Source organism: Ictidomys tridecemlineatus, chromosome 4 (genome assembly GCF_052094955.1).
Source record: "Ictidomys tridecemlineatus isolate mIctTri1 chromosome 4, mIctTri1.hap1, whole genome shotgun sequence".
In the NCBI taxonomy this organism is placed as follows: domain Eukaryota; kingdom Metazoa; phylum Chordata; class Mammalia; order Rodentia; family Sciuridae; genus Ictidomys; species Ictidomys tridecemlineatus.
In genome coordinates, this window is record NC_135480.1 from 54,594,050 (window position 1) to 54,619,639 (window position 25,590).

Below are 25,590 nucleotides of genomic sequence, written 5' to 3' on the forward strand. Positions count from 1 at the left end.
GGTTCCACTCTGACAAGCCTGTGAATATTTATAAAGGGTAATGAGTCTGTTACCTTTTGTTATTCCAGAGCTTTCTGGGTACCAAGGGAACAGTTTATGCAGAGTTTTGTGAGACATTTTACATTTGATTTAAATCACCCTTGGGAATTAAAATCCATGAATCATCCTGGTAGCTACCTGTGACTCAGGTTGTGATGCTTTGGCCCAGGACAACTCCCAAGTCCAGAACCTTTGGTGTGAGACTAAGACATGCTAAGATACAGTCCTTGCCCTTGCAGTAGGTGGGCTTGAAGTTGCAGCTGAGGTGTGAGTTTCATGAATATTTTATGGGGAGCTAGGTAATAATATGCAAAGATTATATACCTAGCATGCATATAATTCCAGATTCTGGGGTTTTTTTTTTGACTCAATGACAATGGAAGCTAAATTGAAGCAGGTGAGCAAACATGCAGGGAAGGCTTTTATTGGGGCTTCCATAAAGGAAGAGAGACATAGCTCTGAATGAAGTCGTCAGGCTGGCTCCCTGAACGAGAGAAGGGAGCTCATTTTATTGATTGCTTATAGATGTGGAAATATGAATTGGCTTTAGGTGTATCAGTTCCAACGTTTTGTCCTGTGCTAAATATGAGTTACTGTAGCTGGTCAAGAGAATGCATACAGGGCATCCTGACCTCAAGAATGCACAGCTGGTTGAGTGTGGCACACATCAGGCATCCTGGGACCTGATGTCAGGTCCTGGGTCAAGGCCTATGAGTGCATTTGCCCATATCCCTATAGTGGTCCTTCTCTTACACATACTGTATATTTTTGCTTGCAAAGAAAAGATGATCTTTGCTAGAGTATCACAGCTGGTAATGTTAGAGAAAAGTAGTCTTTAATTCTCCTATTTCTTATGAACCAAATTAAGGAATAAAATCATACTCAAAACCACATCATAGACTAAATGTTTTAATGGTCCCTTAGGCCTCCTTTCTTGTTTCTCTCCCTTACCCCCATTCCTCTCTGAATTGATATTGGGCCAGTAAATACTTCCTGATGTGGCCAGGATCAGTTTCTCAATGCATCTGGTCTTTCCTTGTGATCACTTGGAAATAAAGGGTTAGAATCTAGTCCTCTACTATATGCCGTAAAGTGCAGAGTATGTGGTTTTCAACCTTGGCATTTAAGGCAAGCAGAGCTTTCTCCAATTAGAAGGCACATCTTATATCCCTCAGCATTTCCTAAGTTCACTAATTCATACCAGAGAAGGTAGGGAAGCTGAAAGAAAAGTCTACTTGAGTTAGATCTGAAGGTTTGGTGTGAGTGGCCTTTTCTAGTAAAGTTTTCCATTTTAAGGAACTTGTAGCAGACAAATCTATGACTTGCCATTCTAGTTAGAGTAGAGAATTTCTAAGTGGAGAGTGAAATATAAGTTTGATTTACTAACTGAAGAAGTCCATGATTTTGTAAATGCTATATTCGATTCCAACATAGTCTACCTTAACAATAAGTAATGGGCATTTTGTTTCTGGAATCCTAAGACTGTACTTCTATCTTGATTAGTGACTGAAGGGGCTGGAGTAATGGACAAAGGCAGGAGTTCATTTGAACCACTGCCATATATGTTACATTCTCTCACTATCATTTCACTGTCTAATCCCGGTTCAAATGTTAGATCAATGCATTTTCTGCAGAATTGATTTTTCTATGGAATTCTTATTCCATAATGAGCCAATTGTAGAAATTGAATATCTTGGGGAAAATCTAGGCAGGTCTTCTAAAGGCTGGGTTTGCAGGAAGCAGATACAGATCTTGTCTGGGTGAGTGTCAGTAGGGGAAAAAATAGGGAGAAATTGATACTTTGGGATTCAGGGAGGAGAGTGACCATGATACTATGCTCCACTGATCAGATAAACCAGGAAAGAGAAGTCCCTAGTCTAGGAGAGTCAGATAGTCACCAGTGAGGTTCTAAAGAAGGGAAAGATGTTTCTAAGGAACTGCTGGGTCAAGAAACTCAATTCTAGTTTCAAGGAAGGAGTTGTATTAAAGGAAGTTGCACACGTAGTTCACACATTCAGCAGAGGACACTCTTTGAGAGAGAGCATTCTCTAGATTATAAGAATCTTGGAAATGTTAATTCTTAAGGGTGACCAGTAAAAGTGCCAAGGGTATAACTCAAAACAAGAGACATTTTGTTCTTCTACAACCAGGAACTCATATGGATTTGATGATTCTTTCATAGGAATGAGAGTTGGTGGAGACTCTGAATTACTGGATTTGCCCTGGGGTAGCCCATGTGCTGTTACATTTGGTTTGAGGCTTAAGCATTTTACTATAGAACAAGATGGTAATCTATTTTGAAATTTCTTTGGTCAAGGATTATTTCTATAAAGGCAAATATTTATTAATACATATTAATTATGTAGAGAATGAGTTTTATTGTAGCATACTTGTACATACTGTAGCATATTTGTACATACACAGAGCACATTTTGATAATTCCCACTCCCCTATTACCTGGCCCTCCCCTCCCATCCTTTCACCCAGTCCTCTGCTCTGATAGTTTCCCTTCTACTTTTATATTGTCTTTTTTCCTATATTCCACATATGAGATAACCATCATTTTGAGTCTGGTTTATTTCACTTAACATGATGATCTCCAGTTCCATCCATCCATTTTCCCCACAAATTACATGATCTCATTCTTTTTATATGGCAGAGTAATACCAATTGTGTATTTAGATCACATTTTCTTTGTTCATTCATCTGTTGATGGGTATACAGGTTGATTCCATACCTTGACTATTGTGAATTGTGCTGCAATAAATGTGATATGTAGGTACTTCAATGGTATTGTGACTTTAATTTCTTCAGATGTGTGTGTGTGTGTGTGTGTGTGTGTGTGTGTGTGTGTGTATGGAGAGAGAGAGAGAGAGAGAGAGAGAGAGAGAGAGAGAGAGAGAGAGGGAGGAGTGCTATAGCAAGATCAGAAGATAGTTCTACTTTTAGCTTTTTAAGAAACTGCTATACTTATTTCCATAGTGGCTTACTGATAGTATATACCAGTTCCTCTCCCCCCAGCCTCATCATAAAATTTATTGTTATTTGTACTCTTGATGATTGTTATTCTCCCTGGGGTGAGATGGAATCTCATTATAGTTTTGATTTGCATTTTCTTATGGCTGAAGATGTTAAACATTTTTTTAAAATTTATTTTTGGTCATTTGTACTTCTTTTGAGAAGTGTCTATTCAGTTCATTTGCCCATTTATTGATTTGGTTGTTTGGTGTTAAGTTTTTTTTATTCTTTATATATTCTGGAAATTAATTCTCCATGAGAAGAGTAGCTGGCAGAAAATTTCGCCCTTGTAGGCTGTCCTTTGACAATGTTAATTTTTTTATTTTCTGTGCAGAAACTTTTAAATTTGATGCAATAATTTTTTTGTCAATTCTTGGTATATTATTTTCTGAGCTGTTAGGAATCTTATTCAGTAATTGTTGCCTGTGCGTGTATCTTGAAGTATTTTCTATTAGAAATTTCAAAATTTCAGGTCTTATACTTAGATTCTTGATCCATTTTGAATTGATTGTTTTATACAGGGTTAGAGAGAAGGATCTAGTTTCAGTCTTCTACATATGGATATCCAATTTTCCAACCACAATTTGTTAAAGAGGCTGTCTTTTTTCTAATGTATGTGTTTAACCCCTTTGTCCAATTAGATGGTTGTAGCTGCATTGATGTATTTCTGTGTCCTCTTTTTCTGTTCCATTGATCGGTGTGTCTATTTGTATATCAGTACCATACTGCTATTATTATTATATTTTACTATGGCTTTGAAGTATATTTTCAAATCAAGCATTGTGGCAGTTCCAACATTCCCCGTTTTTTCCCCTCAGGGTACAAAGGCAATTTTCAATGTGTGGTTAAAAAGGCTTTCTTTAAAAGGTCTCATTTATATTATTTCTACTTTCCCTATTTGTAAGTCAACTTCTATTTGCTTAAAGCCTAGATTTCTACCATTCCTGGATTCTTCTGGATTTCTCATTTTTGCTCAGAATGTGACTGACCCAAAGACTAATTTCAATCCTGCCATCTATCCCTGAATGAAACTCTTTTAGAGGTGGGCCAAACTATAGATTCAGATGGTATTTATCAGTTATCAATAAAACATGTAGCAGAGATTTTTAAAATTTTGTTTAAAAATGCCAGATTTATTTAATTTCAAAAAGCCAGATATGTTCAGGATTTAAAAGGGAAAAATGAGTGTTTCTTAGAACTTGTAATTCCTGTTTAAATATATATGCAGTTGGTCATCTGTGTCTGTAGTTCCACATTCATGAATTCAACCAACTATAAACTGAAGATATTTGAAAAAAAATTGCATTTGTACTGAAAATGTACAGACTTTTTTCTTATCATTAGTCCATAAATAATACAGTATAACAACTATTTACATAACATTTATGTTGTATTAGGTATTATAAATAACCTAGATATGATTTTAAGTACATAGGAGAATATACATAGGTTATATGCAAATAGTACAACATTTTATATAAGGGACTTGAGTATTCTCAGATTCTGGTATCCATGGAGGATCAGGGAACAAATTCCCTATGGATACCAAGGACTGACTATATAACTATATATATATATATATATACATATATATATATATATATATATATATATATATATATATATATGGTTAAGAATTAATGACATCCCCCCTCATTGCTCTAATGTCCCATTATCTTGGGATATGGAATGACTTGCAGGTGTATCAGTCTGACTGCTGGGGAAGTAGAGGTGGGCAGAGATAGTATCTCATCTTTGAGTCCTCTGGGGTTTTGTCTTCAATTCTGTACCTCATCTTCAGTTCTAAATATAGGAGATATGAGTCCCTGGACTAATCCTTAAACTCGATATCATCTCTAAAATTGACTATGAGCAATTGCCGCTCTGTTCCCTGAAGAGTCATTAAGCCATCTACTCTGAGCCAGCTTATCCAAACCCGAAGTCTAGTTTCAGGTAAACAAGATCAAAGGGAAGTTATTGTCCTAATGAGCTTGAGAGTGTCTTTATTTATGATTGCCATGTTAGTCCCTGTTTGAGATCACAGCCAGTATGCTAGTAGGGCTGAATGAAAGCGATAATAAAGTAAAGGTAACAGCAATCAGTAGTAATATTAATAAATTAGTTCTAATTTTGTGATTAGAGGTGAAAACTCTGAGGCCATACCACCAGGAATGGAATCCAAGCTTGTCCACTAATAAGTGGACCCATATGATCTTTGGCAAGTTACTTAACCTTTTTGTGTTTCTACTTCCTCAGCTTTCAAGTTGATATAATACCAATACTTGTCAGTGGAGTGTTGAAAACATTAAATTAATTAAAACATTAAATGCGCTGTTGTTGGGGCTGGGGATGTGGCTCAAGCGGTAACACTCTCGCCTGGCATGCAAGGGGTGCTGGGTTCGATCCTCAGCACCACATTTAAAAAATAAAAAAATAAAGATGTTGTGTCCACCAAAAACTAAAAAATAAATGTTAAAATATCTCTCTCTCTCTCTTTAAAAAATTCTCTTTTCTCTCTCTCTAAAAAAAAGTGCACTGTTGTTTTCATGATATTAATGTTATCTAATATAATGAGTACTTTTGCCAAATGCTATGTTCTTAACACTCTTCTAAGTTCTTTACACATATTATCTCAGTTAATCAACAATATGTCTATTGTCTTCACTATTTAGACAAGGGATTTGAGTACTTTAAAGAAACTTGGCTAACATCACAAGGTGAATAAGTGGGTGGTTGAAGTGGGATTTGAAACAGGCAGCCAGAAGAAAGAGCTCAGATCTTTCTTCTTTAATGTTGTTCTGCCTCCTATCAGCTACATGGTGCTTTTAAAATGATATTAACTACTGTACATTCATTTATACTGTCACATTTAAATAACTCCATTTGTAATCATTCTGTATAAATGATTGAGGAATATCTAAATAAAAACTCTCATCCATTTGATTTTACTCAGTGAGCAATGTTGCTGCTCTTCTCTATGTATTGACTAGCTTATGAAAACACTACTGTGTGTGTACATATCAGTCAGTGAGAGTCTCCAATTGCAGGCAACAGAAACAGACTCTGGATATTTTCAGAAAATTAGGATTGACCAGGAATACTGGAGAGTCAGGTTCAAGCTGTGCCTCAATCCCTGTGAAGAACTGGTCAGATGAGGACACCACTGCAGCTGCTGCTAAGGACTCAGGCTGCAGATTGTTGCCCCAAGTACTATCATGCCTCATGCTGGACACTGAGGACACTAACATCAGCCCCACTGCCCCAGGCACTTTTTCCTACTGCTCCAAAAATCCTGCTAGAATCTGTGCTGCAATATTATTGGGTGTATTTGATTCTAATTTCCTTTGATTGCCCTATTGGCTGGGATGAGCAGATCCAGGAGCATCCATTCGGACTTTCTCACGTAATAGCCCAATTTCATGGATGAAGGAGTTAATATGGAGCTAATTTTGGCAGTAAATATATTTCAATTATAGATCTGGGCAGTATTGGGCTCACAATAAGGTAAAATTAAGTAAAAATTCTGCTTATCTTGTACTTGTAAGCATTTTTCCTGATTGGTGGACTATAGTGGACTTTCAAAGATGAGTGTAGTTCAGAACAACGTATGTTCAGAAAGCTCTTAGTGTGTAAGAACCCCTGAAAGTTCTGAATATTTTTCTTTATCATTAATAGTTACCTTTAAATGTCCTTAAATCTATTTGGAATAGATGAAGAATGAGAGTCACAGAATGTATATGTGATATTATTGCAAGACTTTTACTCAAGGCCATAGCTTCTCCTTAATCCATAGGACTCTGAATCTATGTATTGATTTAGGTCTGAGAATGAAGGGAGGAGATCTCAGTACATTATATGGTGTTTCAAATCAGGCCTCTGCTCTTTGACCCTAGAGTATGTTGAGTCATACACATTGAGCAAAGCCTTACTGATTTGCCCACCCATGGATAACACCTCAAAGATTTCTGTAAGTCAAACATTTTTAGATGTCATTATGATTGTCCTATCAACCTTGACTTGGCGCTTTTAGCACACATATGATTTCTGCTACTTGGGGCTTTGGTATCATTGAAATTGGGTCTCATTTTAGATGTGGTATCTGTGGTATCTCCTTTTCATATCCCTGGGCTACAGATAATAGTTACAACAGTACTTCTTTAAATTCTTATGCTCCTTCACCAATTAATTTCTCAATACCATGAAATAGGGGGCTGGGATAGAGCTCAGCTGGTAGAGAGCTTGCCTTGCATGCACAAGGCCCTGGGTTCAATCCCAGCTCCGGAAAAAAAAAGAATACCTTTTTTATATATAAAAAATGTAGAAGAATATCTTCTATATGAAATAGAAGATTCATCTGAGTTCTTTTTAAAATGTATACATGGGCTACGTACATGACATGCACATGATACACAGCTAAAGATTTAGTGATTTTACTTCTTTCTAAAAAACACTTAGTTTTGTTGATTGTTTTAGCTTTTTTGCTGATCTGACCAAAAGACTTGACAAGAACAACTACAGGAGGAAAATTGTATTTGGGGTTCATGGTTTCAGAGGCCTCAATCCATAGATGGCTGGCTTCATTCCTCAGAACTCAAGGTGAGACAGAACATCATGGTGGAGGAAAGCAGCACATCAGAAAGCAGAGAGAACTCTGCTTATCAAGGACAAAATATATTCCCCAAAGGCATGCCCCCAAGTCCCACCTCCTCCAGCCACACCCGACCAGCCTACAGTTACCACTCAGTTAATACTTATCAGAAGATAAATTCATGGATTGGGTTAAGGCTGTCATAATCCAATCATTTCACCTCTAAACCTTCTCTCATCATCTCACACATGAGCTTTTGAGGGACACCTCACATCTAAACCATACTATTGACATTTTCTATGGTTTCTTTCTATCTTTTAAACTTTTCCTTTTGTTGTGTATTGTTCCTTTTGTTGTGTATTGTTTTCTTGACATCTTAAGTTTTTAAGATGTCAATCAGTGTTCTTCTGTAGCTTGTTGAACTTCCTCAAAACCATTATTTTGAATTCCTAGGTCTTCATTTCTTTGTAATCATTCGCTTGAAAATTATTGTTACTTTAATGGTATCATTTATTTGGTTTCTTGTTTCTTGTAGCCTTCTGTTGATCAATGTGCAGTTGATGGAGCAGTTGCCTCTTTCAGACTTCACTGACTGATTTTGGTGGGTCAGGATCTTCAACTGTGAGTGGGTACAAGGTGATAGCTGGGTGGAGTGTAGCTGTTTCATGGCTGAAACCATACACTCTGCACAAGGTCTGGCTTATATGCTGCCAAGTGGTGGTGGTGGCATGAATGTTTGATGGGTGAGTGACCGTGTAATAGTCATGCAATTGTGTCTAGGCACCTAAATGTAGAGAATAACTACAGAGCTGGATTTTGGATTATGGGTATACACAGAGCAGCCACAGAGACAGAGCCTGAAGTGCAGTACACACAGATCTGGGAAAAGTGTAGGGTTGAGTGTGTGGCAGCTCTTGACCCCAGGTTGTACAATGGTAGCTAATTCTGATGAGGGTGGGGGTAGAGGAGTGCTCCCTCTCCTGGAGGTCCATAGCAGCAGTGACGGCTGGTTACTTGAGTGGTGAAAGCTGCGGGTGTCCTCTGCAGAGCTGGCTGCTGGGGTCAGTGCCAATGAACATTGCAGGGCCCTCTCCTGTGAAAGCTGTGGAGAGTTCACAGTTGTCCTGGGGACTATTAATGTCTTCAGCAGCAAAGACTATGAAAAGCCTCCTCCAAGCAGGCCACTGGGCACCATGGTGACAACCACTGAATGATTCAGATAGCGCCCACACTTCTTCCTTGTTTCTATCCCTCTCCAGACAAATCCACTAAGCCAGTCTCTCCAGCTATCCTTTCTATAGGGTTATTCTCATTTTTTTTCTTTTTTTCCCTTCCCTTCCCCTTCCTTCCTTCTTATTTATCATTTTTGTTATATTTTGTTGCTTTATGCTCTTAATTGAACTGGAGCCTTCCTATGGCTGTTTGTGGTAACTGTCTCCTTATTGTTTGGTGTGTGTGTGTGTGTGTGTGTGTGTGTGTGTGTGTATGTGTGTGTGTAAGGGAGGTGAGGCTAGTATCTCCTACTTAGCCATCCTTCTCCTGATTCTAGTACTCACTGGGATGCCCATAAAATTTTGTTTTTATTCTGATAAAACCACTGTGATTATAGAAACACATATAATAGAATTTGTTCCCATCCATCGTAAAAACAAATCAAGTGAGTAAAATTCAATTTGTTCAAATACGTTTTGAATATAGGTGATTCCATTTTATATTTCTGAAAAATAGAAAATTATCCCAGGTCTTTTGCCCTATTACCCAGGGAATAAGTCAGAAGAAAAATAAAACATAAAATGAAGTTAACTCTGAGTTATTTCATGAGAGAATAAAAGAATGATATTTTATAAGAATAAAATAATTCAACCATTTAAGTCATTTAAAATGAATAAAATATCTGGATATTTGGGACTTGATAAAGAATAAATCCACTATAACTGGATCCCCAATCAACATACTGCCATTCAAATTTTAGACAATTTTATAATTTTCTTCCTTCCCTATAGGCAACTGCTATTATGAAAGTCCAATGTTCCAAATATGTTTGTTATATTTATTACATTTATATGTGCATATGTATTATAATGTTGGAAAATATTTTAAAATTGTGTTATGTTTTTAGTAGAAAAATGGTAAAGCAAGGACATATCAGGTAATCAGATAATATTTAAGTTGCTTTGTACAAAAGTTATGGTTTTTATTAGATGCATTCCACTTCATCCACTTTTATTTATGAACATTCTGTAATTTTCTTTTAAATGTTCATGGCTCTTTTATTTATCATCTGAGAAATAAACCTATTGCCACTGCCTAGTACTTTCCTAAGGGCTATCTTCATTTCTTTGTTCCTTAGACTGTAGACGATGGGGTTCAGCAGAGGTGTCAGCACTGTGTATGTCATGGCCATCAGCATGTCTTCACGGAAGGAGCTGATGTTTTTTGGTCTCAGGTAGATATAACAAGCAAATCCATAGTGAATGGACACCACGGTGAGGTGAGAAGAACAAGTCGAGAAGGCCTTATACCTCCCCTTTGTAGAAGGCATTTTCAAAACTGTGGACAAAATGAAGATGTAAGATATAAAAATTAAAATGAAGCTGCCCACCAACACGAAGGCAGAAAGCATAAAAATAGCCATTGCATGATAGGAATTGTAATCACAAGCAAGGCTGGCCACGGGTAAGATGTCACAGAAGAAGTGCTTGATGGTGTAAGAGTCACAAAAAGAGAAGTTGAATATGATGATGGTGATGCACAGAGAAACCAAGAACCCAACCGTACAAGAAGTCATCATGAGCTGGAAGCAGAACTTTCTTGTCATCAGGACGGGATAATGAAGTGGGTTGTGGATGGCAGTGTAACGGTCATAGGACATGGCAGACAAAATGAAGCAGTTATTGCCTCCCAAGCCAAAGAAGAAAAACATCTGGGTGGCACACTCCTGAAGGGAGATAGTCTTGCTCTCTGAGAGCAAGTCCACTAGCATGCGGGGGATGATCACCATCGTGGTACAGGTTTCTGAAAAGGACAGACCAAAGAGGAAAAAGTACATGGGGGTGTGGAGGTTGTGACTGAGCTTGATGGCCACCATTATGGACACATTTGCAAGTAGGATGGTCACATGGGAGGAGAAAATCACTACAAAGAGGAGATTCTGCAGGTCTGGGAAACTGGAAAATCCCCATAGAAGGAATGTGCTTACTGCTGTGTGATTGCCCATCTTCTTGGTTGGAACAACTTTACATAATAGGTATATATGTGCTTGAGTTCAAGACTCTGAGATGTTCATAAAAAGCTTCTTCTGTATTGATGTCATCTGGATATTAATCTAGAGCAAGTGTTAGACTCATTTTCTGTCTTTCTTTTTGATTGGAGTCTCACTATGTTGCATAGCCTGGTCTCAAACTTGTGAGCTCAAGCAATCCTCCTGCCTCAGCCTCCCAAGTAGCTGTGACTATAGGTATGTGCCACCATACCAGGCTTTGGTAAGACAATTCTTAAGAAAGAGCTGGAAAAGGTGGAGTTAAATACACCTAATTGTAGTCAAGGTCAGGAGCTCAGGTGATGATTCTAGTACAGAATTATTATGCCACAGAGAGGGACCAAGTATCTTCTTGGATTCTACTCATACAACTGCTCTTGATCCTTCCCTTTTCCTTTTAGGATCTGCATGGAAGAAAATATGAATAAAACTCTTTGCTTTCATCCACTGGTTTTGTGATACCATATTTTTCAAATGATTCTTGTAATCTAATGGTACACTGGCACTTGGGATTGAATAAATAAAATAACTCAATCATTTAAGTTATTTAAAACAATGTGTGTAACATTTAAACATTTTGAAGAAATCAGTGAAAATTTCTAAAAGACTTTGATATTGTTCTCAATGCAATTCTGTTTAAATCAGAGCACCCCACCATCCAGTGGCTTCCAGAGTGATTCCATTGTGAAAATGACTAGACCTGATAAATGTACTTAACTTGCTACTTCTGCTGGGTTCAGGTCCATGATAATATTTGATACTTGTAATATACTCTATTAGTAGTTCTTAACAAGTTCTTAAAACACATCTATGATTTTAAAGTTCTTAAGAAATTTTCATCAAAATTCTTTTCAAACAGCCTCCTAAAATACAATGGGCTACCTGGGAGTCAAGTGAATTTGAAGGTACTATCTCACTCCAAAATGTCATATTCTGGTCATGATATCTGGATCAACTTTTGAATTTTGGGCAGAACCTCCAGGATATTTTTTAGCTAGTATGCTTGGTAAATGGTCTTTGCATTCCAGACCTGAAAGGAATGAACTCAAATTCCTTAGATCAATTTTTCAAGTCACATTTCTATTTCATTTATTCATCAAACATCAGTTCATGTGGGAGACACAGGCAGGAAACCAATATGATGAATCTCCAAAGAATTTTGATTTTAACTTCTGGCACAAAGATGAAGGGAAAGAAAAATAATAAGAAAGCAGGGGTGGAAAATGGAGGTGTGGGGGAGGGGAGAGAGAGAGGAAGAAAGAGACACTGTAAATTATAGGATTGACAAAGATTAAGGAAAAAGAAGACAAAAGACAAAACTATATTGTTATTTGAAGAGCTGATGTTTTCTATTTGGTTTTGGCTATAGAATAGAACAGTAGTTAACTAGCAAATATTCAATACTGGTATTGTGTCAGAAAACATGTTGGGGTTAGGCAACTCTGCCTCACATAATCCTCACATGTCTGTGAAGTGGGAATTATCATTTGGATTTACAAAAGATGAAAGTGAGGTATGGAGTGTTTAATTGGCTATCAAATGTCATGAATTGACTAATGTCTATGATATGCCATTAGATTCATTGCATGGGAAACACATTGGTACCAGACATGTAGCACCTCTGTCAAATGTGAGTGTATCACTGTTGTTGTTTATGCAGTCAGGGAAGCCCTCTCTTAGGATTCAATATACTTCAATGAGAGGAGAATGACAATCTGTAAACAACACATAAAGATTAGGGGAGGGAACATTCTAGACACAAGTCTCAGCTACCATAAAGACCTGAAGGTGGGCCACAGGTCTACTCAAGCAATCTTCAACCAAGACTCACACAGCTTCTTTTTGAGACCATTCCACAAAGAGTCTTTCCTCTGAAGGTTCCCAGTCTATTATAGTCACCTTCACAGGAATATCTTTTCCACTCTTATTGTTTGGGTTACCACTTATTTTTTTTTACTACCCTCTAATTCCAGTCTCTATGAAAAAATACTTACAATTTCTTCTGGAATCTCTCCAACACCAGATTTTCAGTGCAAAATTTTCAAAGCAGAACCAGTCATATCCTTCTTCCTGAGTTTCCTATTTGAGCTATTTGTAGATATCAGAGAGCTATCATGAGCTCTGTTTTTGACTTTTTCTCATCTTTACATCCATGAAGTCACTTCCAGAATTCCAAATGTCTGGACTCCTTATGTCTGTTTTTTAAATCCCTCTGCTACTACCTTGAAGCCTCCCTATAAGATGAATTGAGCACCTCCTTCACTGTGTGTCACAAGTCTCTTTCCTACAGGTTCATTTTATGTGACCAGATGCTGGATTCCTAAATACAGGATATATTTGCTCTGTCAACAACAGTGCCTGGCTATATGCTGCTGATAGGAGGAAATTCAAATACCCCAGCGTGAGCTTCAGTGCATTTCACAAACTGATAGCAAGAAAAATCTCCTGGCTCAGCCTCTACCTGCCCTGTTTTTAAGTGGGACAATATGTCCTCTATTTTTCAAATACACCCTGATCCTTTAGATGAATGCCTGCTTCCTTTCCTTCCTTCGTTGTATTTTGTATTAGAGTTTTACATGTTTTCCAGGTCCTTGCTTCAATTCATTGGACAACTCAGTTTCTCTTATTGTCCACTTTTTCTAGGCTCAAAAGGTCTCCTCTATTCTGCTATCTTACTCATTTAGATTTTTGCACCACCTCTTGCCTCCTGTGTAGGAGCTGTTCTATATCAAGTCTATCATCATGTTCTATCACTTCATTATAGATGCCTTTCAAGTTCCCTTTGCTCACATGCCATAAAATGCTAATAACTTCTAATAAGTATGCATGCTTCAGCTATGCTGTCTCATAGATCCTCATAGCTACCCAGAGATATAAATGCTATTAAAATGGTCTTGTTTGAGATGAAACTGGAGACGTGCTTGATTTTCCAAGGTGACACGGGCAGTAGGTGCACCTCCAGAGCATACTTGCTGCAGAGTGTTGAGAGTCTGGAGAACCACTTGCATGGCTAGTTGATTTTAAGTTTCCACATGTGGACTCACTGTAGCATGGATTCAAGGTCTCACCTGTCCATCTTCATTTCCTGCTGCCAGCCTCCCCTGTGTGAGAATAGTCTGTTGTTTTCCAAAGTCAGGAAGTCAGTTCCTCGTTCTTCTACTTTGCACATCTTGTTTGTCTTACTTGCAATGTTCATTCTGGGTTTTTTCTGGCCTGGATGAAAACCTAACTGTACTGAAAAGACCATTCAAATGACACTTGCCCTGGGAAGCCTCTCTAACTCTCCCTTGCAGTGTTGTCATTTCTTCTTGTTTCCCAACCTATTGTACTATGATGAGAAAGGAAAAAAATCAAAAAAGTTTGTTTTCATATCTTGACATCTATATAAGGCAGGGAAGAGAAAGACTAGTTTTAAAATGTTGTGTCCCTTATTATACAGTCAAAGTCAGTTAATGTAGATATTTGACTAAGAATTGTGCAATGGCTGTTGGAACAACATAGAATCCCATATTCTTCACAAATGCTTCCATGATTATTACTTAAGTGTATTAGTAAGTACTTTTTGATACATACTAGAGATAGCTGGATGTTCTCCAAATGGATACTTTTTACTTCTGATGACTTTACTGACCTGTTATGTTAATAGTCAACATTGCTATTGACTTTCTTTCCTAAGGCAATTTTTTTCTTTCTTTATATATGTATATGTGCACTCGGCCACTGAGCCCCATCCTTAGCCCTATTGTATTTTATTTAGAGACAGGGTCTCATTGAGTTGCATAGCGCCTTGCCATTACTGAAGCTGGTTTTCAATTTTTCATCCTCCTGTCTCAGCCTCCTGAACTGCTAGGATTACAGGCATGTGCCACTGCGCCTGGCTATTTATTTATTTTTATAAGTAGTTTTCTGAGAAATTGATAGTTTCTTTATTGCTTGGGTTATCTTAGGCAATTTTAAATTGGTGTACAATAATTATACACAAAAGTGGGTTTCATTGTGACATATTCATACATGCTCATGACATACTTCAATCAATTTCATTCCCAGTTCCTCCTGTCTTTCCCTAATTTTATCTACTTTACTGATCTTCCTTCTATTTTCATGAGATCCCTCCCACCACCACCCTGCCTTTTTCTCTCTGGCTTCTGTAGAAGAGAAACATAAAATAACATAAGTACATTAATTTTCTTATTTTGCATAAATGATATTCTGCAGTTATACCCCCTTTTCTGCAAATGCCATCATTTCATTCTTCTCTATGGATGACTACAATTCTGTTGTTTATATATACACCACATTTTCTTTATTCATTCATCTGTTGATGGACACCTAGGTTGGTTCTTTAACTTGGCTATTGTGAATTGTACTGCTATAAACATGAAATGTACTGCTATAAACATCTCCAAACAGATTTGAAGAATCATATCACTTAGTAATGTGAATGCATGGATTGATGTTCCCCATTCTTGCTCAATTGAATGAGTGGTGAAAAACAAACAGGCTGAAAAAAAAAGTCTTCAAACTTCAGCATCACTCATACTTATCACAAGCTCTTGATGAGTTCATGGAGAGAAGATTCAAAGATATCAGGGTATGTGTAGGCTACACAATCTTCATCAGTGATTTTGGTTAAAGAGTCTTTGATTTTATGTTCCTTGTCATATATGCTGATGATGAATCCTGCTTTGCTCATACTATTCAAGCACAGCAGTGATAGGAGCTTTGTCAGTATGACATTATTTTAATCACTCCAGTGACCCTGGCAGCCACTGGAGAACAAGATGACTGTAACACTGTGTCAAACTTTCTATTTGTTTTCTCCAAACCTTACCATCTCTATACAGCTGGGTTTTGCCATCTTATTCTGTGTTTTCAGTTCTTACAGTCTTTTCCCCATGCAATTTTCATCTTTACCAAGAATGAACTGGCACTATCCTTAATTTACAACTTACCTGTTTCCACAGATATTTCAATACCTTCTATCACACTCATAGGCCTTATATTATTCAAAGACATAGAATAATGTCTATTATAAGAAGTGAAAAAATAAACACCCTTTATTCCCACCTTGCAAAGAAAGAGAATCACCTCCCAGTCTTTTGAAGTTAGGAGGTAACTAAGCTGTAGGAAGAGTGTAGTCTCACAACTCAGGGGTTGCCTTCTGTGGCTCTTCTGGATTTCATATATGTTATAACTCAGGGATAAGTTTTAAGGCAGTTTTCCCCTTTGAATGTCTGTGTTGAGTCCCTTCTAAAATTGGAGTCTCTTCTAATGTAAAGTTAGAGTCTTCTTCATTCCTTAGGGTGGAACTTGGAACCATGCAGATTTTAATGAGAATCCTGGGGCCACTAGAGACTATTCTCCTGAGACTGCTTTAGATACCAGAAGTCTTGTGTCTGTGGCTATATCCTCTATTGTAATGTCCACACATGTGCTTTAAAAACTCTAACATATAATGAGATTTTTTTATAAGTTTGTTCTTATTCTTCAAAATGAATTGTTATAAAGATATTTTGTCATAAAAATGATTCCAGCAGACATATTTACTCTCTGCTTACTACCTTTATTTTATGATTCTGAAAAATTTCCAAGTCCTTCAGTTCTCTAATACTCTATTCACAGGACAGAAAAATGAGGTGTCATGAGACTATTCCCAGGAGAAACAAGTGAAGGTAGGTAGGAAGAAAATGAACACTCAGTATGAATCTTGTTACTGCTTTCTCTTGGAGCAACTCTGCTGTAGAAGACTTTGCCTACAAAGAATATTCACTTTTATCCAAATCCGCAGTTATACAGTGACATTTGTGACATCTGCAAATGGCTCTTAATTGCTTCTCTCATCATCTTGTCCCTCAAATTATTTACCATCTGTCTTATCTTCAACCCAATGTATCATCAAGTCTTATCTCCAACATTTGTTCTCAAAATTTTACGTCTTATGGCAAACCAGTCAATACTTTTTATCTTTTAAAAATATTCTTTAAAACTTCTTAAATTTATTTTTGAGTAATACATAAGAGCATAGTAATTGTTCATATTTGTGGAGTACCATGTGGCTTTTGGATACATATGTATATTATATATTGTTGAAATCAGATGAGATATCCATCTCCTCCAACATTCATCATTTCTTTATGGTAAAAACTTTCAAAATCATTTTTCTAGCTTTTTGGAATACATATTATATTATTATTATATATAAGGTCACTCTACAGTGCAATATCACGACAGAATTTCTTACTCCTATTTAAGTATAACTTAGTATCCATTGATAAATCTCTTCCACTTTCCCTCTTGCATCCTGTAACCACTATTCATATCTTAACTTCTATGGGACCAACTTTTTATAGTCTGTGTATGACCGAGATCCTATAGTACTTGTCTTTCTGTGCCTGGCTTAGTTCACTTAACACAATTATCTGCCTGCATAACACCTTTTACAGCCTGCATAATACCATGTACGTTGTCACAAATGATGGGATTTCATCTTTTTCATGATCAAATGGTATTCCATTGAGCACAGTATCTCTTGACTGAATTCTGCATTTCTCTTTTTGTCATATTTCTTACATCTGGAAAGATGTTTGGAACTTAACTAATCTCAAATTTTGCCAATCATTAATTATTCAACACAAATGCCATATCAACCAAGATGCTGTTACTTGCATAATATGTAATAACAAAAACAGAAATTATGGTCATCACTATACAAAATTCATGTATGAAGATGTGAATCTGCTGTCAACATACCTTATATACAAACAGAGATTTGATAAATTGTGGCATAAACATGTATTAAGAATTGCAATGCAAAAAATTATGAATGTAATGTACTCCTCTATTGTGATGTATGTAAGAAATAATAAAAAAGAAATTATGGTCATTAAGAAGGAAGTCTATTAGGAGGAGCACTTTGGATGGGCTCCACTGTGTTCCAAAACCTCAAAGGTAATAGGTGCAGTTTATCAAATTAAATATCTGTAACAATTATTTAGAACTTACTGAAGTTCTAATTTTTTATTGGTCAGGTGTATACCCTATTATGAAGCACCTGTTGAAATATTTCCCCCATTTAAAAAAATATGGATTCTTTATTATCTTATTATTCAATTCTAAGATTTCTTTATGGATTCTATATACAAGCTCATTGTCACATATATATTGCAAATGTTTGCTTTTCCTTTTCAGTTTTTCATTTTTTTGTTTGAGGAGCCAACATTTTACATTTTAACAAAATATAATATGTCATTTTAATTTCTTTTATTTTTGCAATTTCTAAAATTATATTTTCTTATATATTTAATGGAAAAATATTTTAATTTTGTCTTTAATATTTATGTATGCAATATCTTAATTCAATTTTTGTGTTTTGTATGAGTTAATAGTTATTCATTTTTTCCACATGGGTATGTAGTTGTCCAAGTAATATATGCTAAAAACTCTTTCTCCACTGAATTGTCTTTACATTTGTCCCAAAACAAAGGTCAGATATAAACATGGTATAAACATGGACGTATTTTGGATTGTCTTTTCTGTTCCTGTGATCTGTATGTCTATGATTTCACCAATATCTTATTGTCTTGATTAATTTAGGTTGTGGTAAGTGTTGAAGTCATGCAATGTGAATCCTGTAAACTTGTCAGTTTTCTAAACTTGCTCTCACTATTCTGTTTGGTTTGCAATCTATACAGAATTACCTTGCTAATTTATACAAAAAGTGCCTTTAGAACATTAATCACATTGCATTGAATTTATAGATCAATTTTTGAAACATTGACAACTTAATGATATTGATTTCCATTCCATGAATGTGGTATATCTCTTTCTATTTAATTAGGTCTTCTTTAATTTTTCTTTAAAATTATTAGTGAGCAGGATTTTCACAGATGTTTGTAAATTTATTCCTAAATATTTATGTTTTTGTTGTATTATAAATATAATTATTTTCTGTTTTGATATTAGCCCATAAAAATAAAATTGTTTGGGGGGCTGAGGATGTAGCTCAGTGGGTAGAGTGCTTGCCTCGCATGCACAAGGCCTTGAGTTCAATCCCCAGCACCACTAAAAAAAAAATAATAAAAAAAATAAAATTGCTTGGACATTTTTGATGGTTTTATTGTGTTATCTTACTGACTTAGTTTTAGTATATATTTTAGATTTCTTAGAATTTCCTGCAAAAACAACTGTGTACAAATGGAGAGTTTTACTTTTTTTCTGTTTAATCTTTGTGTTTTTTTCTACATTGCTGTTAATTAAATTAATTCAATATCTGACACCTCCACTATAATATTGAATAAAAGTGTGTTAAGGGTAGGCTTTATTACCTTTTACCCCAACAAAGATATAATATATTTAGTATTTCACCATTAAGAGTGATATTGATTAATATGTATTCATAGATATTCCTGATCAAACTTTTAATTTTTCTCTTTCCATTTCCTGCCCTCTTTTGGATTATTTAAAATTTTTACTTCCATTTTCATTTGTCTTCTGGTATTTTAGTCATATTTCTTTGCATTACTTTTAAAATGATTTTTCTCAAGATTATAATTTATGTTTTGAAATTTTTGCAGCATATGTACAGTTGATAGTGTAGTAATTTTATGAAACAAAGATTCTGAGACTTTATATTTTTATTTTTTTCATGCTACCTTTATGTTATCATTGTTATATCTGACATACTTCTCCAAAAATATACCACAAGGCAATAATATAAATTGTTTAGTTGGTGAGTTTTATTTATTTTTAAAATATGTATTTATTTGTTTTTAGTTATAGGAGGTCACAATACCTTTATTTTATTTTTATGTGGTGCTGAGAATCGAACCCAGTGCCTCACACATGCTGGGCAAGCACTTTACCTCTGAGCCAGAACCCCACCCTGAGTTTTATGTATCTTAAGGGAATGGAAAGGACTACAGTAGATTTTTACATTAATAAGATATTCAGCATTTTAGATTATCCATTCTTGCAAGTAAGAGATCTATTCTTCTCCTGATGTTCATTTTCCTGGTTATATAATCCAAGTCATAGCTGGAGCAACTGCAACTTGGTTCAACTGTGACAAGGTAAAAACTCAGAGATGGACTTCTAGAATTGTCCATCTGAAAGCTAAGGTTATGTGTATGCATTGCATTCCAGCCTACAATAATTGGGGCTGTGCTCAGGGACCTTAGCTTCTTCCACATCTGGAAAGTCTTGCATAGAGACTCAATAGTTGGCTGATGGCCTCCCAGAAGGTCATAAGCTTCAGAGAAAGAGAGAAAGAGTGGAGCCTGGAAGCAGACACTTTGCTGGATGGTACTGGAAGCAGGAATCTGACAGTGAGGTGGAACTGTCTAGGACAGATTGTTTGAATTCTTCAGTGTCAGTTCTCTCATTTAAACAATGAGAACAATAAAAGTATCAACTTCATCAATTTGTTGTGAGGATTAAATGAGTGTAAAATATTTATCATAGTTATTGGCATAAAGTGAGCTCTACGTGTGTATTGGTTCTTATTATCTAAGTTGTGGTAAACCCACTCTTCAAATGAGAGTTTTCAGAGATTGAAATGGGAGATTCTTAAATTAGAATTAGTAGGAGAATGAGGGTGAGACTAAGTCTTCAAGTTGAAGATTCTTGCATTTCACTATGAACCAGCTACACCACGAGGCACTACTCAAGAAGCAGTGTTTTGAGACTCTTTCTTATCTGGAAGTCATCCAAACATCTTTTTAAAAATGTGTACTTATTTATATAACTCTCAAGACAGTTATTTACTTACGTATGCTCTGCAATGAATGTATATGACTTAACATATTTATTACTTAAAATTCAACTTTCCTTGAAGTTTCACATCCTATTCCCCAAGGTACATAATGGCATGTGTTACAGATATCAATACACAATTATTATCCATAAACACATATTGAATGATCAAAGATAAGGTTGGCATTTTATATCCGAAGTTTATCACTGAGTAGTTCTTAATCAGAAATAATATCACAGTTCACTTGTGACTAATGTTTATGAATAAAACAATTTGAATAAGACATATTATACTCTTTAGTAATTATTAAAGAAAGATTATGAAATCATGCAGGTATATAGAAACAAATGAACAAATTGACCACTTGAGAATTGACAGAATCTTGAAGCATTGGTTGTTGTTTTTTTTAATTGAACTTCTCAATATCTACTACAGAAAATAATGATACTCTATGATACCTTTGAATTCACATTTGAATCTCTAGTGTCTTCAGAGATTTATCCCCAGAGAACAAAAGTAAAAGACAACTATATAACCACTATATTTTTGGTCTATTGCTGAAAGATGAATGAGTTCTTATTTCAAGAGGTAAGACTTTGACTTTTGTTAATGAATCGGATGCATTGATTTTTATTAACCATTTGAGATAACTTTAATCTCTAAAATTATCTGTGCTCACAAAAGGTAGTGTGGAAAGAGAGCAGGTATAATTAAGCAATGAGCTAGTGGACAATATTGGCTGATTTTCTCTGTTTTCACCATTGGTTTCAGGGGAAGGAAGAAACAGTCACAGCCCAAGTTACCAATATTCTTGTTCTTTTTTTTCCATTTGCAAAAATATATATATTAAAAATTGATGAGCCATAACCAAAGAAAAAAATTCAGTATTGTTAACAAACAAATATTAATAAAAATAATGCAAATGCTTTGGGTTTTTTCCTTATAAAATAGGAATTTAAAGAAAATATTGACAGTAATCAGTTTTTAAGCAAGCAAGGAAGAATACATTGGTGCCAATTCTAAATAAGTAAATGTTGAGCTAACAATTCCTCTTCAAATTTATATATATATATATATATATAAACAGTGGAAGTCATTACAACTCTTATTTTATATATATATATATCTCAATTTTTCATATCTCTGGTTGTATACATAGTATACTCACACCAATTCATGTCCTCATACATGTACTTTGGATAATAATGACCATCACATTCAACCATCATTAATTACCCCATGCCCCCTCTCTTTCCCTCCCACCCCTCTACCCTATCTAGAGTTTGTCTATTCCTTTAATGCCCCACCCATCCCACTATGAATAAGCTTCCATATATCAAAGAAAATATTCGGCATTTGTTTTTTGGGGATTGGCTAACTTCACTTAGCATTATCTTCTTGTTCTTTACACATAAGTCTTTTAGAACTATGCAAACTTGGCACTTTACCAGAATGCTAATGTTCAGATGCTTTGGAATTTTTAAATATTTACATTGATGATCTAAAAATTTAAAGAAAAAAATCTTTGCATAAATACTTTGTTTAGCATCTGGATGCTTTAGTTTCAAGGCAAACTTTAGAAAAAGCTTGGTGTATTTACCATCAGAGAATTTGAAGAAGGTGGTCAACCTGGGCCCCTAGCTTGATTCTTCTTTAGTTTTTTATCTATACTTTATTCAACTATATATAGTATGTTGACAGTGATATTATTTTATGCTACAAAATTTCAGTTATACTAGGAAGTGATTTGATTTACTAGAATATTATATTTATATACTCTCAATCATGCCCATTTCACAGTGATTATGATACTTTAAGCTACTTAGTAAAAAATATTTTCAGCTTCAAATATATAAAAAAATTTATAAAGTTTATAATAAGCAACCTCATTTATAACCCTAATGTGAAATTCATGTCTCACTTATCAAGAACAAACATTGCTTCTTTTAAAAAAAATGGTCATATTTAACTTATATATATTGTGAAGTATTTAGTAACCTAGGCAATCCTGTTGCACTTTAATTACAAGGAGGCTTAACAGAAATACCTGTTCATTCATTACCAGCCATAATGGACTACATGCTCACTAGTATTAAATGATATCATTACATAGTTACTAAAACAATGGACAATCATATTTACTAGAGTTCATATTCTGATTTGATGATTTGATATGTAACTTTGTGCAAGTTACATAATATCCTTCAGACTCTATTAATTAATCTAGAAATAACAAAAGTGATTAATAGTATATAAATAATGTAATAACTATATATAAAGAAATATGAATATATATAATTCTTAGCATACAGCTAAGAATTAGGAAGCATGTAATAAATATTAGCTAGAATTAAAGTCTTTCAAACTCTACGTATTTTTTTTCTAATATATTCAGCATTCACTTTTGTCATTTTCATCTGTTGTGTATTTTGTTCGGCTTTAAATCTTCTTTAGGTGTATTTTTGGGAACCATATAATATATAAAAAAAAGATTATATAAAGGAATTTTGGGACATTTCTGCTAGAAGCAACTTAAAATTACTGATAGGGTCAGTAATTTATTGCACATAAATAACTATTGGTGTTTGACCATCTTTATTTACTTCCCATATACATTAATGAAAATGAAACCATCATGTTTATAAATACTTTCCTGTCATGTTTTCCTTACAGGTTCATTTTTCAGCAGCCACTGTCCCATGGATTCCCTGGTCACTGGGAACCACACAGCAGTGACAGAGTTCATTCTATTGGGCTTAACTGAGGATCCAGTCCTCCAAGTCTTCCTCTTTGTGATCATCCTGTGCATCTACCTGGTGACCATCTGTGGCAATCTCAGCACGATCATTCTCATCAGAGTCTCTTCTCAGCTCCATCACCCCATGTACTTTTTTCTGAGCCATTTAGCTTCTGCTGACATAGGCTATTCGTCTTCTGTCACACCCAATATGCTTGTAAACTTCCTGGTGGAGAGGAACGCCATCTCCTACCTTGGGTGTGCCACCCAGCTTGGTTCAGCAGTGTTCTTTGGGACAGTGGAGTGCTTCCTTCTGGCTGCCATGGCCTATGATCGCTTTGTGGCAATCTGCAACCCACTGCTTTACTCCACCAAAATGTCCACACAAGTCTGTCTCCAGCTATTTGTAGTGGCTTATACAGGGGGTTTCCTCAATGCTTCCTCCTTTGTCATTTCTTTCTTTTCTTTGCTCTTCTGTGGACCAAATCGAGTCAACCATTTTTTCTGTGATTTTGCTCCATTAGTTAAGCTCTCCTGTTCTGATGTCAGTGTCCCCTCAGTTGTTCCTTCATTTTCTGCTGGCTCCATCATAGTGGTCACAGCATTTGTCATTGCCATCTCCTACATCTACATCCTCATCACCATCCTGAGGATGCGCTCCACTGAGGGGCGCCACAAGGCCTTCTCCACCTGCACCTCCCACCTCACTGCAGTCACTCTGTTCTATGGGACCATTACCTTCATTTATGTGATGCCCAAGTCCAGCTACTCCACTGACCAGAACAAGGTGGTGTCTGTGTTCTACATGGTGGTGATCCCCATGCTGAACCCTCTCATCTATAGTCTCAGGAACCAGGAGATTAAGGGGGCTCTGAAGAGACAGCTTGGCAGAAAAATATTTTCTTAGTTATTCCTGCTATTTTATTCAACTTGACATAATAAAATATCACATAGTTTTAATTATAAAAGGAAATGAGTGCCTGCCATTGAACTGTATCTATTAACATGTCATTATTCAGTCTGGAGCTCTTCAGTAAACATATGGTGTATTTCAATTTTCAGATGACATTGTAGGTCAGTAGCTCATAGTGAGTTACCTTTAATAAAATCAAATCAAATTTAAAGTTAGAACACAAATTGGCTCACAAAATGTGCTGAGAGTCCTTTTAAAGTTGTACTCATATTTTCTCAAAACATTGTTGTCTGACATAAAAAACAAGTCATCACTCCTGTTATAGTTGGGATGTTAAGTGTCCTGCAAAGGCCCCTGTAGTGAAGGCTTGGTCCTTTTGGTGTTCTATTGGGAAATGGCGGAAACTTTAAGAATGCAGCCAAATGGGACATCTTTAGCTCACTGGGGCCATGCCCTCAAAGGGGGTAGTGGGACCATATCTCCTATCTCTCTTCTGTCCTTGAGTGATCATGAGGTGAGCAGTTTGCTCTGATGCAAATTCAAATACCCCAGCCACAATACACTGTCACAGTACCAAAGCAATGGAGTCAACTTATCCCCCACTGAAATCTCCAAAACAATGAGCCAAGCCAAACACTACTTCTGCTCTTAAGATGATTACCTCAGCTATTTGTTATATAATAGAAAGATGTCTAACACATACTACAATCCTGTGTCCATTTCAACATCAGCTTATCCTGAGATAAACCTGAGAGCTTTAGCTATGACTGTGTACATTGTGAAAGAAATTATAAAGTCCAAGAAAACAATAAAATTGCATGAAATATTCCTCTTGTAAAATGATTGTCTGTGGGGATGGGCTTTGTGGATCAATAAAATTTTGGTCTGTGTTTCTGGCCTCTGCCTTTGGCCTCATTTGTGGGGTCCTAAAAGAGGAACATGAGAAGCCACTCCTGAGTATTCTGAATTCCTCTATCAGGTCAAACTAGCTGAATTCCTCTGTTGGAATGAGCAGGGTTTCTGAGCTTCTAAGATCTGAGTAAAACAAAAACAATAATTCTCATGAAGAGAATTCAGCCTGTTGTGGAACAGGGAGGTTAAAAGCATTCCCCATACACTTTCCTCTGAAGGATTCCCAGTCTATTAACCTCTAAAGGAAAATGTTTTGCATTCCTATTGTTTCAGTTACCACTTATTTTGTACCACTCCCCAATGACACTCTCTATGAAAAAATACTTAAATTTCCTCCGGCACATCGCCAATGTCAGAATGTCTTTCATGTATT

General features: G+C 35.9%; 2 protein-coding genes across 2 annotated transcripts; one reads left to right on the forward strand and one right to left on the reverse strand.

Annotated features, from left to right (window-relative positions):
* Positions 1-9,896: 9,896 nt before the first annotated feature.
* On the reverse strand, positions 9,897-10,923 carry LOC144376801 (olfactory receptor 10T2-like). The gene has a single exon (XM_078045079.1). It carries the CDS (start codon positions 10,860-10,862, stop codon positions 9,897-9,899), a length of 966 nt encoding a protein of 321 aa, XP_077901205.1. The 5' UTR covers positions 10,863-10,923.
* Positions 10,924-23,354: 12,431 nt separating this feature from the next.
* On the forward strand, positions 23,355-24,985 carry LOC144376802 (olfactory receptor 5P76). The gene has a single exon (XM_078045080.1). It carries the CDS (start codon positions 23,355-23,357, stop codon positions 24,297-24,299), a length of 945 nt encoding a protein of 314 aa, XP_077901206.1. The 3' UTR covers positions 24,300-24,985.
* The last annotated feature ends 605 nt before the right edge of the window (positions 24,986-25,590 follow it).